This window comes from Gorilla gorilla, chromosome 16 (genome assembly GCF_029281585.2).
Source record: "Gorilla gorilla gorilla isolate KB3781 chromosome 16, NHGRI_mGorGor1-v2.1_pri, whole genome shotgun sequence".
NCBI lineage: Eukaryota > Metazoa > Chordata > Mammalia > Primates > Hominidae > Gorilla > Gorilla gorilla.
In genome coordinates, this window is record NC_073240.2 from 53,653,787 (window position 1) to 53,669,974 (window position 16,188).

The 16,188-nt window shown below is 38.5% G+C and overlaps 1 protein-coding gene across 1 annotated transcript; it reads left to right on the top strand.

The window, feature by feature from the left end:
• Positions 1 to 5,339: 5,339 nt before the first annotated feature.
• LOC101148649 (small ribosomal subunit protein uS2-like) lies at positions 5,340 to 6,245 on the top strand. Its single transcript, XM_055362752.2, has one exon. The coding sequence runs from the start codon at positions 5,358 to 5,360 to the stop codon at positions 6,243 to 6,245; it is 888 nt and encodes a 295-aa protein (XP_055218727.2). The 5' UTR covers positions 5,340 to 5,357.
• Positions 6,246 to 16,188: the final 9,943 nt, after the last annotated feature.

Here is a 16,188-nt window from a genome sequence, read left to right on the forward strand (position 1 = left end):
AGTGGCAAAGGGAAAACGACTCTTTCCTTGCCAAAGAAGCTAGAGACATGGCTCATTAAGTTTTCATGGTAATGGATATTGAGATTCTGATTCACAGAATAACCCTGCAAGGCTGCATGCAGAGAGTGAAAGGGGCAGATTCTGGGGATGGACAATCTTAAATTTGGATCCTGGCTTGGCCACTTCCTAATAAGCTCTATGACTGTGGATACATTATTTAATGTCTTGAAGCCTCCTTCGCGTCATGAGTAAACTGAAGGCTAATACTGTCTCCTGGGGCTGATGTGAAGATGAGATGAAATGATGTATGGGAAATTGCTCAGCCCAGAGCTTGGTGCATAGTCAGCACTCAGCGAACATTTCTTCTTTCTCCTTCCCACTTCACAGGTGAGGAAATGAAGGAAATGGGCAGATTGGGATTTGATCCAAGATTTTCTTTTCTTTTTTTTTTTTTCAGACTCCAAGTTCATGGTCTCACAGATTCTCCCTCTGTAAATGGGGATCCAATGATGTTAGTTACTTACTCGTTATGAAATTTTCATCAAGACTTTAGTTTCAAATAAGTGTCTTCTGATTTGTTACTGGCTGAAATCAAACAAATAATGATTATAAACATGCAGACAAAAGGAAAAAGTGAAAAAATTCTATTCTATCACCTGCTTCTTGTGGGGACCATTTCTCTACTGTACTGGGTTCACACCCTATCAAAAAATAATTTAAAAAACCCTGGAACAAATTAAAGAACACTGAAAAATATTCCTTCTTTTCTACTAATCCTTAAGCCTATCACTTTAATCCAACACTTGATCATTTACAAATAGCAATATGCTAGTTGGATATCTAGTCTTATTGAATTCAAACCTGTTTTCATGAGTCACAATCAAAGCATATGTGATCATTTAAATTCTTTTACTAATAACGTATCATAAACATTTTTTTTACATTGCTGTCTAGGCCTCATAATTTTAATTTTCATGGCTGTGAAATGTCACATTCATTTTTTGTTATCAAACTTACCCATTTTGGCCTTAAATTTGTGTAGGCAATGCAAGCCTAAGGAGAAGTTTAAGAATGCTTGTGTGGTGTGGTGAACACTCCAATTTGCCTTTAGTCATAACTTAAATGATAGTATATAAGTAATCCAGTGTCCCATGTAGGGGGCTGAAGAAACAAAGAATATGAAGTTTGTGCAAAACACAAACTAGAGCAGCAAGTTTAAGCTTTGGGAAGCCCCACTTAATCTTTTCCTTTGCTCTTATTTTTTATTCAGTTTCTCTTTTTAGCTGACTCCAGGCAGAATAGCAATAAAGACTCCTTGCCTACTGTGGTTCATCAGAGGTATCTAGTGTCACAAATTCTGTTTTCACCCTTATAACCCGATATCAAAGGGGCTCAAATACATTGGGCTGTTCCTGATAGAGATCTGAACTTCTAGAGGCCTCTCTGAACTAAATCTATGACCCTCGTGTGACAGGGCCATTGTTACTTGTGGAACACAATCTTTCTGATACTATGTGAGGGAGCATGTTCCTTGCAGAAAGCAGGTAGGAGTCAAACCTTTTGTGTGCTCTTGCCCTCCATGAAAATCAAATCCTTGTGGCTACTTGAGCTTCTAAACTTCAGGCTTCATGAAGACAATCACTTGATGAAAGTGAATTCTTATGCGGATCTTTGGAAAGTATCTTTAGAAAGCTGTAAAAAGTTTTCGAATTCCTACAAATATGATTTAATTTTCTAAACTTTATATTTCACTTGCACAGTCAAGTCCTTTGTCCAGTCCTTGGACTAACTAAGGTCCGAATTTATACCAACTTTCTCTTTGGCCTTGCGCCTGGCAGTAGGTACTTTGTGTTTGTTGAATGAGTGTGTGTTTGTTGAATGAATGAATGAAACCTGAAGTCTGAACAGAGGTTAAACTCATGGGTTTGCTAATAACGCTTCCATTTACTTTCCATGAGTGATTGTAGATTTTAAAAATGTTGAAAAATGCAAGTGCTAAGAAGTTTTGGGAGTGTGTAGATTTAGGTCCTTGTCTTGCAACTAACTCCCATTGTAAACTTGGACAAGTCATTTCACTTCTAAGGGCCTCAACTTTTGTATCTGTAAAATGAGGCCAGCAAAGTGTTAGTGGGTAGGGTGATTATCCAGGTGTCCTTTATCCGAGGTTAGCACCTTGTCTTTCTAGCTTGCTGCATCCCAGTATATCTCCACATGGCCAGAGAGCAGCGTTCTCTTACGCCTAGCCTTCTACGATCCAAGGACCAATTACTTAGCATCCAGACTCTGTGCAAAAGTAGCAAGAACAAGTGTTCTCAGTGTAGGCATTTGGGTAGATGTCAGCACTGCTGTGGATTTTGTGTGTTCAAGCTGGACTCAGAAGATGTGCAGGAATTCTCTTCTCTTGGTGATCTCAGGGAGGGGGGCTTTTGGGAGTATACGTTGGTTCAAGCATTGGTTAAATATGCAAGCATGACTGATTTTGGACTTCATTATTTCATATTTAGTTTGCATTCTTGCTATTGTATATTTAACTGACTATTTAACCCTTTTACTTGGATCTACAGATTTTCCCCCACAGAAAAACAAAACAAAATAAAAAGTATGTGGTCTTCTTTGATGTTTATTGTCTTAGCAAATGCTACCACTATTCACCCAGAAGGCTAAGCCAAAACTCCAGGAGTCATCTTTGACCTTACCCTAAATTCATCACCAAGTCCTCCTCAGTGTAGCCTTTTATATATTTCTGATTTCCCTCTGCTTCTCTCAGGCTCCAAAGTTGCCTCGCTAGTCTGAGTCACCATGACTTTTTCCCTAAGCACTATAGTAGCTTCCTAACTGGTCCTCTCCTCTCCACCCTTGTCCTTACTGGTCACTGATACATTTTTGCCATAGGAGATTCAGTTGACGTGTCTTCCACATTGGAAATTAATCACGTCTCCCATCCTGCTTGATCCTTTGTGTGGTCAACCATGGCATTTTGGACAATGACCACAATTCTAACATCTTCTAAAAGTCTTAAGTGGTGTGGCCCTTGCCTGTCAACACTGTGGGCTCCATGCTTGGTCCTCACAGATCTTCTCTGATGCTCATCTTTTCTTCTTGAGGAGAGAGAGCACTCCCATCTTTGCCCATGTCTCAGCCCAAGTTCTCTCTCTTCAGGGAAGCCTTGCCTGATTCCCCTCAATCTAAATATGTCCCCATGACCTAAGCTTTCATAGGCACACGGGCTTTTCTTCTGAAGAATAGAAGATGAAGAAACTGAGACTTAGAGGATTTAATTAACGTGTCCAAAGTTAAACAGCTAATAAACAGTGAAACTGAGATCCAAGGTCCCAAGACCAATAATGACAGATCCAGGATTCAGAACTGTATTTGATTCTAAACTCTCTGCGGCTGACTACTACTATGCCAGAGATGGGAAATAGGTTTTTACCTCACATGGTAATTTTGATGAGCAGTGCTGCCTATAGTGACATGATGAAAAGGATTTCTGAGGTTGCATCCTTGCTCAGTGGAAAAGTATACCATGTTTAATTAGTGATGCCTGTCGCAGGTGAAGGATTGGAGAAGGAAGGTAGACCAGGCAGGTAATTGCCCCATGCAAATGCTATAATGCACAATGTTATAGTGCTCATTTGATTTAAAAAAAATCAAGAACAGAACCTCCTTATAGGTCAGAAGCGTGAGGAGCAGAACCCAGGACCCCTTAAGAAGGGATGGAGAGCCTGACCATTGGGCTCTTGAAGGATGCTATATCAAGCAGTTGTGAAAATCACACCCCATCATCTTTTTTTTTTTTTTTTTCCCCAGACGGAGTCTCGCTCTATCCCCCAGGCTGGAGTGCAATGGTGCAATCTCAGCTCACTGCAACCTCTGCCTCCCGGGTTCAAGTGATTCTCCTGCCTCAGCCTCCCAAGTAGCTGGGATTACAGGTGCCCATCACCACTCCCAGCTAATTTTTGTATTTTTTTAGTAGAGACAGGGTTTCGCCATGTTGGCCAGGGCGGTCTCAAACTCCTGACTTCAGGTGATCCGCCAGCCTCAGCCTCCCAAAGTGCTGGGATTACAGGCATAAGCCACTGCGCCTGGCCTCCCCATCTCTTTATAGGCCTCTTTACCTCCCTGCTATGAAGAAAGCTTTGATCGGCATGTCAATGTGTACTCTTGTAGCAGGAAGCCAGGACTGGCAGAAGCAGATGGTAGAGAGGAGTTCACTCCAAACTTTCTCAAGTTCACACCCCCATGATGCCTTTTAACATAGTATATTGGAAAACTCAACTTACTTTCTGCAAAAAGATTCCAGGAAGGTGTGAAGGTGGAGGTTGGTGTGGGGTGAGGATTTTTCTCTCACATGTCAGGATCAGATGTCCAGCTTCTAGCCATGTTCTGAAGTCCACTTGGCTAACATCTCTTTGAAGATCTGGGGTTTGTCTTATACACTTCTGAAGCTGCCCTGTAGTACCCAACACAGGGCTTCACCCATTAGTTCATGGTGGTTGAATCCATTTTACTTGTGGAAGGTCCCAACTTTCCCAAGGCAAAAGGCATTGCCTTATTCTCCATCTAATGAGTTCTTTTCTGTGTCCTTGTCTGGGCACATGGTCTGGCACTGGGTTATTGTGCTGAAGGTTTAAGCAGCTTTCTTGCTACAGCAATGTAGAGTTTACTTTCATCTTGGGCAGGAGACTGCACCAGGCTTATAGAAGCATACCAGCTTACCTCAACTCTCAGAAGGCACATGCAATTGGATCTGTTTCCCTTTCTGTGGTCCTCGTCTCCTGATTTCCAGAAGAAAGGGACAGAGGCTGTAGCATTTCAGTATTCTGGTTTATGGTTCTGGATTCTGGGTTTCTAGTTGAGGATTCTAGCTGGTGAGTGTTTGAGTTCTTGCCTGTGACTCTTTAAATACCTTTTGCTTCCACACTGGCATGCTGACTTCTAGTCAATATCCAGGGCAGAGATTTTGATTCCATTCCAAATCTGTTTCTCCCTTAGTTTTCCTTTCTTAGTATTATCAGATCAAAAATCTGTTTTGCCTTCAAATTTCCATCAACGTCTAGTCCATCAACAAACCTGTCAGTTCTACCTTCAAAACATTCTTCAATTCTGCTCCTGTCTCCCCTACCCCAACCACTGCCATCTCAGTGCTGGATTCCTTGATTTCCTAACTAGACTAACAGTAGCTTCCTCACTTATTTCTCTAATTCTACCTTCAACTGTCTCTATTTCACTTTCATACAGCTTCCAGAATGATCTTTATTAAAAAATACTTAATTTTGCCTTTCCGCACTACTCACAGAGGGGTCAAAATGGCATTGTTCTGGATTTCTGTTGTAACTTAAAGGGAAACTTTCACAATGTCTGGAGCCCTTGATGCCCTGCAAATGAAGGAGGAGGATGTCCTTAAGTTCCTTGCAGCAGGAACCCACTTAGGTGGCACCAATCTTGACTTCCAGATGGAACGGTACATCTGTAAAAGGAAAAGTGATGGCATCCACATCATAAATCTGAAGAGGACCTGGGAGAAGCTTCTGCTGTCAGCTCGTGCCATTGTTGCCATTGAAAACCCTGCTGATGTCAGTGTCATATCCTCCAGGAATACTGGCCAGAGGGCCATGCTGAAGTTTGTTGCTGCCACAGCAGACACTCCAATTGCTGGCTGCTTCACTCCTGGAACTTTCACTAACCAGATCCAGGCAACCTTCTGGGAGCCACGGGTTCTTGTGGTTACTGATCCCAGGGCTGACCACCAGCCTCTCAGGGAGGCATCTTATGTTAACCTACCTACCATTGCTCTGTGTAACACAGATTCTCCTTTGCGCTATGTGGACATTGCCATCCCGTGCAACAACAAGGGAGCTCACTCAGTGGGTTTGATGTGGTGGATGCTGGCTTGCAAAGTTCTGCACATGTGTGGCACCATTTCCTGTGAACACCTGTGGGAGGTAATGCCTGATCTCTACTTCTACAGAGATCCTGAAGAGATTGAAAAAGAAAAGCAGGCTGCTGTTGAAAAGGTTGTGACCAAGGAGGAATTTCAGGGTGAATGGACTGCTCTAGCTCCTGAGTTCACTGCTACTCAGCCTAAGGTTGCAGGCTGGTCTGAAGGAGTGCAGGCACCCTCTGTGCCTATTCAGCTGTTCCCTACAGAAGACTGGAGTGCTCAGCCTGCCACGGAAGACTGGTCTGCAGCTCCCACTGCTCGGGCCACTGAATGGGTAGGAGCAACCACTGAATGGTGTTAAGCTGTTCTTGCACAGGCTCTTAAGCAACATGGAAATAAGGTTGATGGAAAATAAACATCAGTTTCTAAACAAAAATACTTAATTTTTAGAGAAGTTTTAGGTTCACAGCAAAATTGAGTTAAAGATACTGAAATGTTTCCATTTTATACCCCTCTTGCTTCCCATGCACAGCCTCTTTATAAACCTCTTTCACCAGAGCGGTACATTTGTTACAATTGCTTAATATACACTGATGCATTATAATTACCCAAAATCTATAGTTTAAATTAGAGCTCACTCTTGGTGTTGAACATTCTCTGGGCTTTGGCAAATGAATAATGTGATGTGTCCACCATTATAGTATAATACAGAATTGTTTCACCACCCTACAAATCTTTTGTGCCCTGCCTACTCATCTCTCCCTCCCCACAATCCCTGGCAACTACTGATCTTATTACTGTTATCATAGTTGTGCCTTTTAGAGAATGTCATATGGTTGGAATCATACAACATGTAGCCTTCTCAGGTGGGCTTCTTTCTTTTAGTAATACGCAATTAAGTTTCTTCTATGTCTTTCTTCTGGCTTGATAGCTCATTTCTTTTTAGTGCTGAATAATATTCCATCTATTGTCTAAATGTACCACAGTTTATCTATTCATTTACCTACTGAAAGACATCTTGGTTGCTTCCACATTTTGGCAATTATGAATAAGGCTGCTATAAACATATGTGTGCAGGTTTTTGTGTGAACATAGTTTTTCAACTCCTTTGAGTAAATCCTAAGGAATGTTATTGCTGGATCATATAATAAGAATGTGTTTAGTTTTCTAAACAACTGCAAAACTGTCTTCCAAAGTGGTCGTACCATTTTACATTCCCACTAGCAATGAATGAGAGTTTCTGATTGTTAAAAGATACAGAATGATCTTTTAAAAATGTAATACTAATGACTCAGAAATAAAGAGATCATAAAAGACTATTATGAGCAATAATACACCAACAAATTAGATAACTAGGAGAAATAGATACATTCCTAGAAACATACAACTGATCACAACTGAATCAAGAAGAAACAGAAAGTCTAATCAGAGCAGTGACAAATAAGAAGATTTACTCAGTAATGAAAAACTTTTTAATAAAGAAAAACCAGATAGCCTCACAGGTCAATTCTACCAAACATTTAAAGAAGAATTAATGCCAATTCTTTTTATTTTTTAATTTTTATTTGTTTATTTAAGACTGGGTTTCACTCCGTCACCCAGGCTGAACTGCAGTGGCATGATCATACCTCACTGTAACCTCAAACTCTTGGGCTCAGGTGATCCTTCTGCCTCAGCCTCTCTAGTAGCTTGGATTACAGGTGTGAGCCACCACATTCAGCCACTAATACCAATCATTTGAAAATCCAAATAATAAAAGAGAATAAAACATTCCAAATTCTTTTTATGAGGCTAGCATCACCCTGCTAGCAAAGCCAGACAAAGATGCCAGAAGAAAACTACAGGCCAATATACCCGATGAACATGGATGCAAAAATCCTGAAAAATGTTAGCATTTTCAACACAAGCAAATCAATTAATGCATATACCACATCAACAGAACGAAGAATAAAAATCACATTGTCTTCTCAATAGACGCAAAAGAAGCATCTGACAAAATTTAGCACCCTTTCATGATAAACACTATCAGCAAGTTAAGTATAAGACTGTACCTCAACATAAAAAGACCGTGTATGACAAGCCAATAGCTAACATACTCAATGATGAAAAACTGAAAACTTTTCCTTTAAGATCAGGAACAAGACAAGGATGTCCGCTCTTGCCACTTATATGAGATATAGTACTAAAAGTTATAGCTGGAGCAATTAGACAAGAAAAGGAAATAAAAGGCATCCAAATCAGAGAAGAAGAAGTAAAATTATCTTTGTTTGCAGATGGCATGATCTTATATGTAGAAAACCCTAAAGACTCCATAAAAAACTGGTAGAACTAATAAATAAATTGAGTAAAATTTCAGGGTAAAAAAAACAACATACAAAAATTATAGTATTTCTATACACTAACAATGAATTATCCAAAAAGAAATTTAAAAAGCAATCTTATTTACAAGCATAAAAATACTGAGAAATAAACATAAGCAAGGAGATGAAAGAGTTGTATGAACGAAACAATCAACAAAATAAAAAGGCAGCTTATGCAGTGGAAGAATATATTTGTAAAACATATATTTGCTAAAGAGTTAATATTCAAAATATATGAGAAATTCATACAACTCAATAGTGAAAACACAAATAATCTGATTCAAAAATGGGCAAAGGAAAGGAATAGACATTTCTCCAAATAAGATATACAAATGATCAACAGGTGTATGGAAAGGTGCTCAACATCAGTAATCATCACGGAAATGCAATAAAACCACATGAGATATCTACTTCACACCTGTTTTGCTGGCTATTATTAAAAAAAAATCCAAAGGATAACAAATGTCATTAAAGATGTAGTGGAAGGGGAACACTTGTACACTGCTGGTGTCAATATAAGTTGGTACAGCCACTATGGAAAACAGTATCCAGATTTCTCAAAAAATTCAAAATCAGAACTGCCACACGAACCTGCAGTCCAACTTTTGGATATATATTCAAAGGGATTGAAATCAGGATCTTGGAAAGCTATCTGCACTCCCAGGCTTATTGCAGCATTATTCACAATAGCCAAGATATGAAAACTACTTAAATGTCCATTGTTAGATAAATGGATAAAGAAAATGGTATATACATGCAGTAGAATATTATTGAGACTTCAAGAAGAAGGAAACCCCACCATTTGTGACAACATAGATAAACTTGGAGGACATTATGCTAAATGAAATAAACCAAACACAGAAGGGCAAATACTTTATGATTTCACTTATACGATGAATTTAAAATAGCCAAACTCATAGAAGCAGAGCTTGGAATGGTGATTGCCAGAGGCTAGGGGGAGGAGGAAATGAAGAAGTATTAGTCAAAGGGTACAAAGTTTGGTTATACAAGATAAACATGTCCAAGAGATCTACTGTGTAACATAGTGCATAAAGTTAGTAAGTACTGTATACTTAAAAATTTGCTTCTACCTTCTGGTAGATCTTATGTTAAGTGTTCTCATCACAAAGAAATCCTAATAAATAAAGAGGGCAGAAGGAAACTTTTGGAGGTGACGGATAGATTTACAGAAGAGATTTTGGTGGTAGTTTCAGGGGTATATGTTTATCTCCAAACTGATCAGGCTATATATATTAAGTATGTACAGATTTTGATATGACAATCATTTTAATCAAGTGGTTTAAAAAAAAGTAATACAGTCATGTCACTCTTGTATGTAAGATTCTGCAAACGGCTTCCTATCACACTTAGTGTGAAATGCAGTCTATCATATGACCCTAAAAATATGGACTTTTCTATGTCTTTAAACTCTCTTACACCCTCATTCACTACACTCCAATGACACCAGTCTTCTGTCAGTCACTTAAGCGCACTAAGTTCATTCTTGCCTCAGGACTTTTGCACTTGCTGCTCCCTCTTCCTGATGTCTGATGTAAAATAACATGCCAACCCCACCATCTCTTTACTCTTTCTTATTGTTCCTCATGGCACTCACCTCTACTTGAAATGACAGCATATACTAACCTGTTTACTTTCTTTCTTATTAGAATGCAAACTCCACGAGGGTAGAGACTGACAATTTCCTCAGGGTCTAGTATGGTGCTGGCATACAATATTTATTGAGTTCATAAGTGGATGGATTTGCAACCCACATATCATTTTCCTCCTGGAGGGTAATTTGCTCATCTAGGAAATGAGAGGTTGAACCGGATGACATCTCAGGACCTGTTTGGTTCTGAAAACTCTGGGAGCATATGAGAAGCTGGCAACTTGTTTTATTTTTTAATTTAACGTTTAAGTTCAGGGCTACAAGAGCAGGTTTGTTATGTAGGTAAACTTTTGTCATGGGGATTTGCTGTACAGATTATTTTGTCACCCTGGTATTAAGCCTAGTGCCTATTAATTATTTTTTCTGATCAATTTGATAGTGAACAAAAGGAGCCTAACTGCATTATGAGAACAGAAAGAATATTTTAATAACCATTCCCCCTTTCTCCATGTATAATGGCTTTTTCTTTATTAATTTGATTAAAATGTCTTTAAAGTCCAATTGTGTTTCCAGCACGGGGATAAGAAAAACTCTGAGACTAAAAGCAGAGTTTGAGTACTGATGCTGAAGTGATGCAGAATTAAGAAAAGACAGTTGTGAACTGGAAGTAGTCTGGAGAGTTTTACAAAGGAGTCAGGTCAACTTTGGGTCTTGAAGGCAGGGTAGGTTTTACATTTGATGTGAGAGTAGGTAAATAGCCATTAATGGTTCTTAAGAAGGGAGTGGTGTGCTAGAAATATAGTATCTGGGAAATTATCTGTAGATGCCCCACCAGAATTGAGATCCTTGACCAGACTTCGAACTACTTAGGGTATAGAGATGTGCTTTTTAAACTTTGCATTGAAGCATAGTTTCTAGCATATACTAGGTCCTAAAAGATTATTCACTGGATGAGATTGGGGAGGATGATGAATCTGGAAGGGTTATGAGGTAGAAACCCAATGAGGATTGCTTGTTTCACTGGCTTCCACATATTGCCATGCCATGCTGTGATGTGGACAGCTCCAGGATCCTCATTGGCTGGGGAGGATGCTGGAGGTGAGATGGGTCCACATTTCAAATCCTGTAGTTGCAGCTTAGACTGGAATGCAGAGCACCCTGCATTCTTTGAGGGCTTGATGTGATGGAACATGGCCTTGAAGCCAACAGACATGCCCAGCACACAAACTTACTCACATGCTAACCTCCTACCCCGAGTTCATAATTACAACATAATTCAATCTGAAGTTTTCTCCCATAAGGAATTAGTATTCTATTTAGTAGCCACCCAGATTCTAAACAGTGAAAGCTAAACATCAAGAGCTTGATTGAATGACCCACCTGGAATTGTTTATACTTCATTAATGCTTTTCATAAATCATGAGTTTGACAGGTTACTGGCATGGACTTTCCAAATCTCATAATTGTGTTTTGTTTTTCCCTTGCTTCATCAGTTTCCTTTCACAGGCTGACAGCTTAGAAAATGTTACTAGAACTACCAGCTACTGCAGTGAACACTTCTGGTGTGAGCACCTACTGTATTCCCAGAACAGCTGTAGAGGTCTGAAGGCTTGGACTGTATGTAGTCTCGGCTTGGCCATATATTAGCTGGAAGTCCTGGGCAGATCTCTGCCATCAGATCTGTAAAAAAAAAAAAAAAAAAAAAAAAAAAAAAGATAAAATATGTGATGGTAGTTATTTCATAAGACTGTTAAGAATGACATGAGATAATGTAGGTAAAGAATCTGGTGCACTGTCATGCAGTAAGTGCTGAATAAAGCTAGTGACTGTAGTTCTTCTATTGGTAAACCTCAAGAAGATGAGCATCCAGAGGCTGAAGTGATTGCAAATGACCAGCACCTAAATCATAGGAGGACAGCTATTACCTTTATGTCTGTCTATAATAGGTGAGTTTGAGAAAATAAGATCTTGCATCAATCTAGATCATTATCTGTATTCTTTATCTGACTTGATTATGAAGCCAACCCAACATTATGGGCTTTAATGGAGGTGTGTAGAGCAGTGGTATTTCCTACCACTAGATTATAATCTCTATAAAAGGTTTATTTTTGCATTCTCAGAATCTAGAATAGTGGCACTCAACACATCAACAGGCTTTTCATAACTCTTTGTTTAAAGGATGAATGGATAGAGAAACAAGGCAAAATAGAAGGTAATTCCATCATTTATATAATGCTTTTCTATACACATAAGATATAAATATATACTTTGCTATATGTATTTATATACTTATCTATATATGCATATATTTTCTGATTATAAAAGTAACATATACTTTTTGTAAAAAACTAAATGATATCAAAATATATAAAGAAAAAAAAGTCCCTGGAATTCCACCTTCAGAGTTAACTATTGTTATTGAGTTTGGTATCTGTTTTTCTTGATTTAAAAATTGTCTATGCTAATGTATAGGCACTTAACAAAAATGGGCTCATACTCATTTTTAAATTTAGCTGTATCTTAAGGCCCTTTGTCATCTCACTTCATGTAGATCTACATTTCTTTCTAAGGATTGCACGGTTTCTATCATGTGAGTTCATCATGCATTATCTATCCATTCTCCTCTTGATGGAATTTATATTTGTTATAACTTTTTTCACTACACTAATATAATATTTCAAGAAATGTTCATGTACATATATTTGCCTTCTAGGGAAAATAGTTCTATTGGAAAAATCCCTAATAGTGGAATTGCTAAATGAAAGAAATGTGCACATTAAAAATTTTGATGTTATGCTTTGCTTTTACAACTTCTTTGGAATTTGAAAACATTGTTTGTGCCAGCCCTGCAGTGCCCCTACACAGACAACACGATTAACTCTTTACCTTAGTGCTCTTTCATTTAAACAATAAAAAATGGTACTGAAGGTGGGTTCATTAGATGTTTGTGGATTGTAACTGGAGGTAGTTCTTTTACCTGGCAGCTCAATCTCTCTGATAAAGTAGACAGCCTTATGGGGTGGATACATACGGAGGCATGAGGAAGGAAGAGATGCCCACTTAGGCATCAAAATAAATAAATAAACAAGATGATGAATGAAAGAGCAAATATTTCCCCTATGTGCTCAGCCAAGATGTGGTGACAGGTTTAGACAGCGTGTCAGTATCAGAGTTGGGAAATGGAAGAAGCACGCTCCATTTGTGGGGCAATATCATTTTGAATGGAGCCATATCCCCCTCAGCATTCTTTTCCTATGTGCCCCTAACCCCTAGCCCAAGATTGTAAAGTTTTATGTCTGGAAGGATAAACACTTCTGCAAAATAATTACAAAACTGAACAAGGGAGACTTCCTTAGTGCAGCAGAGATGGAGGAAGGGCTGGAATCGGGATGGCTTTGTGGTGCTGGCAGGGATTTTCAGGGTGATTTAGTGTGGATTGATCTGCAGTTTATTCTGCAGCCATTGTTTGTAATGTGCTTTGCCAGCTTATGTACCCTGAGCCTTAATTGTTCTAAATTAAACTATAGGGACCAGACAGCACACATTTCAATCAGAATGACAAAATATTGCACCAAATCCCACAGGGATACATCAGCCCCCTGCTAGGATGGGCTTGTACTCAAGGGAAGAGGGAAAAAAGTGCTCAGGAGAGCATGGATAAAATTGAATGGGTTCTGTTCTATCTGTATACAAGGTAAAACCCAATTGTGCTACCTCAATCTGTGTGTATGGGTATTTGAATAATCAAAGACAATACAATTGTTTGCAATGTGATATTTATCTAAATATTAAGGAAATGTAACCCTGAGTTGAATTGCTCTGTATTTTGTTCATTAGCCTTGAGTTTAAAAAATAAGTTGAAATGATACCTGACTTGTGCAACGTTCTGATTTGGCTGGAAAAGCTGCAGGGAATTCTCATGGCTTGTTTAAATACACAGAAGCCCAGTTTCTTCTGGTAAGAGGTTGCTCATTAAAAAAAATTATTTCTTGTCAGGATGTACTGTTTTAAGTCAATATGGAGCCTGGGAAATGACCCAAAGCCTGGACAAACAATATAGGCCATGGCATTTCTTATTGACTGTAAGAGAGTGACATAATTTTTCACTTTATCCTCTTCTCAAAATGTCAAAAGAATCATAACTTTTACATATTACATTCTGTCTCAATTCTGTCTCAATAGCACACACGCAAATATCCAAATGTATATCTAGGGAGCTATACCTAGCCAGGAGGGGACCCAAATCAAGAAGTTAAGAGAAAAGAGATTGTGTAAGATCTGAGGAGAACACAAAAATGAATCCAAGCCACTTCTGGGTCACAGAAGTAGCTAATTCTACTCCCCCTATACCCTGCAAACCCAAAGATAACCACTATTAATTTTCCACTGCCTTCCTCTAGCATGTATGTGTTTTATGTAAATGGGATTATACTTTGCATGCTGTCTTGTTCCTTGCTTTTAAAACTTAACAGCAACATTTTCCAACTTAACATACCCATAAGCCCCTTTTCCAGAAGTAACTCTGACGTATTCTTTCTAATGGTTATGTAATATTCCACTCAGTGGATGGCTGATAATTGATATTGCCCTCTATTGATGAGCATTTGGGTTATTTATAACTTTTACTACTAGAATTGTTTTATAATTTTATAAACATGTTTATTTACTGGATAAATTCTAGCAGTGGTATTAACTGTCAAAAGATGATCACAACATTATGTTTTATTCCCCCATCCAGTTATGCTTGTACTACTCACTAAATATACTCTACTTTTTCCACTGGGGGTGAAAAAAAAGATGCTCACAATTATTATGCTAGATATTTTCAAATAAGTGTACACCAGTTTATACATGCCTGGTAAAAATACATGAGAGTTCTTTTTTGCCCACAAAGTCACATAATTGGAAAAACGGATGCATTTAGGGTGGAATGGAGACTTAAATATCTATATTTACTTTAATATCTTTCTTAGTCGTACCTAACCACTGTAATCACTGGTCCTTCCTCTATCATCTACGACCTTCTGTCTTAGGTTTGCCTCAAGCTAATGTCTTCATTACTTTTAAGACTGTATTTTTATATTACCAATAATGGTATCCTCTAAGGTGTTGGACTTAGCTAGTTTCCCTTTGCAGTGTGACCCAGAAGTGGCTTGGATTCATTTTTGGGTTCTCCCCAGATCTTACACCATCTCTTTTCTCTTAAGTTCTTGATTTGGGTCCCCTCCTGGCTATGTATAGCTCCCTAGGTGAAATCTGTGCCATCCCCTGGAATTCAAGTTGCCATTCACATGTCTTCCCACATATCTAAGGGCATTTTGTTCTGTTGATCAACTTCTAATTTTCTTCAGCAAGCACTGATTAATAGCCTATTATGTGCTAGGCACAGTATCCCTGTCTGTGGAGGATCATACACCATTTGGGGATCCAAACCTGCAAATATTCCTGTGGATGCAGGAAAAGAGAGAGGTGTCTGCAAGATCTTTTGGGACAAGAAAAGGAAAAATACTTAACTGTGTTTAACCAGGCCAGGGGAAGCCTCTCAAAGGAGGTAACAACTGAACTAAGGCTTAACGGGTTACAATGTGTTTATACTCAGTGATTTCACTTCAGTTATATCCTAAAAAAAAGTCTTGAACATGCACACAATAAGACAAGTACACGAATGTTCATTACAGCATTTTTTATAATGTAAAATTTCTCAATATTGACAATAGGAAAATGGATAAATGGGGTATAGTCAGATTACAGAGTCATAATTAGCCCTTAAAATAAATGAACCAGATGTATATGTATCAATATAGATAAATCCTGAAAACATCATGTTGAGTGAAAAACCACACTGCAGAAGAATAAACACAGTATAACATACGTCTTTATATAAACAGAAAATAACACCATGGGTTTGGGAATCTATGCATGCAGAATAAAAGAAAGAAGTTGCTGATAGCAAGAATAAACCCCAGCGTCAGGATAGTGATAATCTGGGGTGAGAGAGGCTGAAGGAGAATGGAATTAGGGAGGAGGAAAAAGAGGTTCTTAATAGTTCCTGTAATGTTTTATTTCCCTAAAAATGATGAAATAAAATATCGCAAAATATTCACATTCATTAGATATGAGTGGTGGGTACATTGCTGTACTTCAAACATACAGAGAATAATACCATTTATTATTCTCTATGCTTGAAGGATTTAATGAAAAATGAACGGGAGTTCTTTAGGTGGATAAACCTGGGTCCTATGTATTTGTTTGAGGGGGCAGTGTGTGGCATTGTGTATTAATTTGAGCAGCACCCTGGGAAAGTTTTTAAATATGGAGAGAGGGAACATTCTCTT

Coding starts and splice junctions, on each gene's coding strand:
- LOC101148649 (XM_055362752.2), top strand. CDS start 5,358: ATGTCTGGAGCCCTTGATGCCCTGCAAATGAAGGAGGAGGATGTCCTT.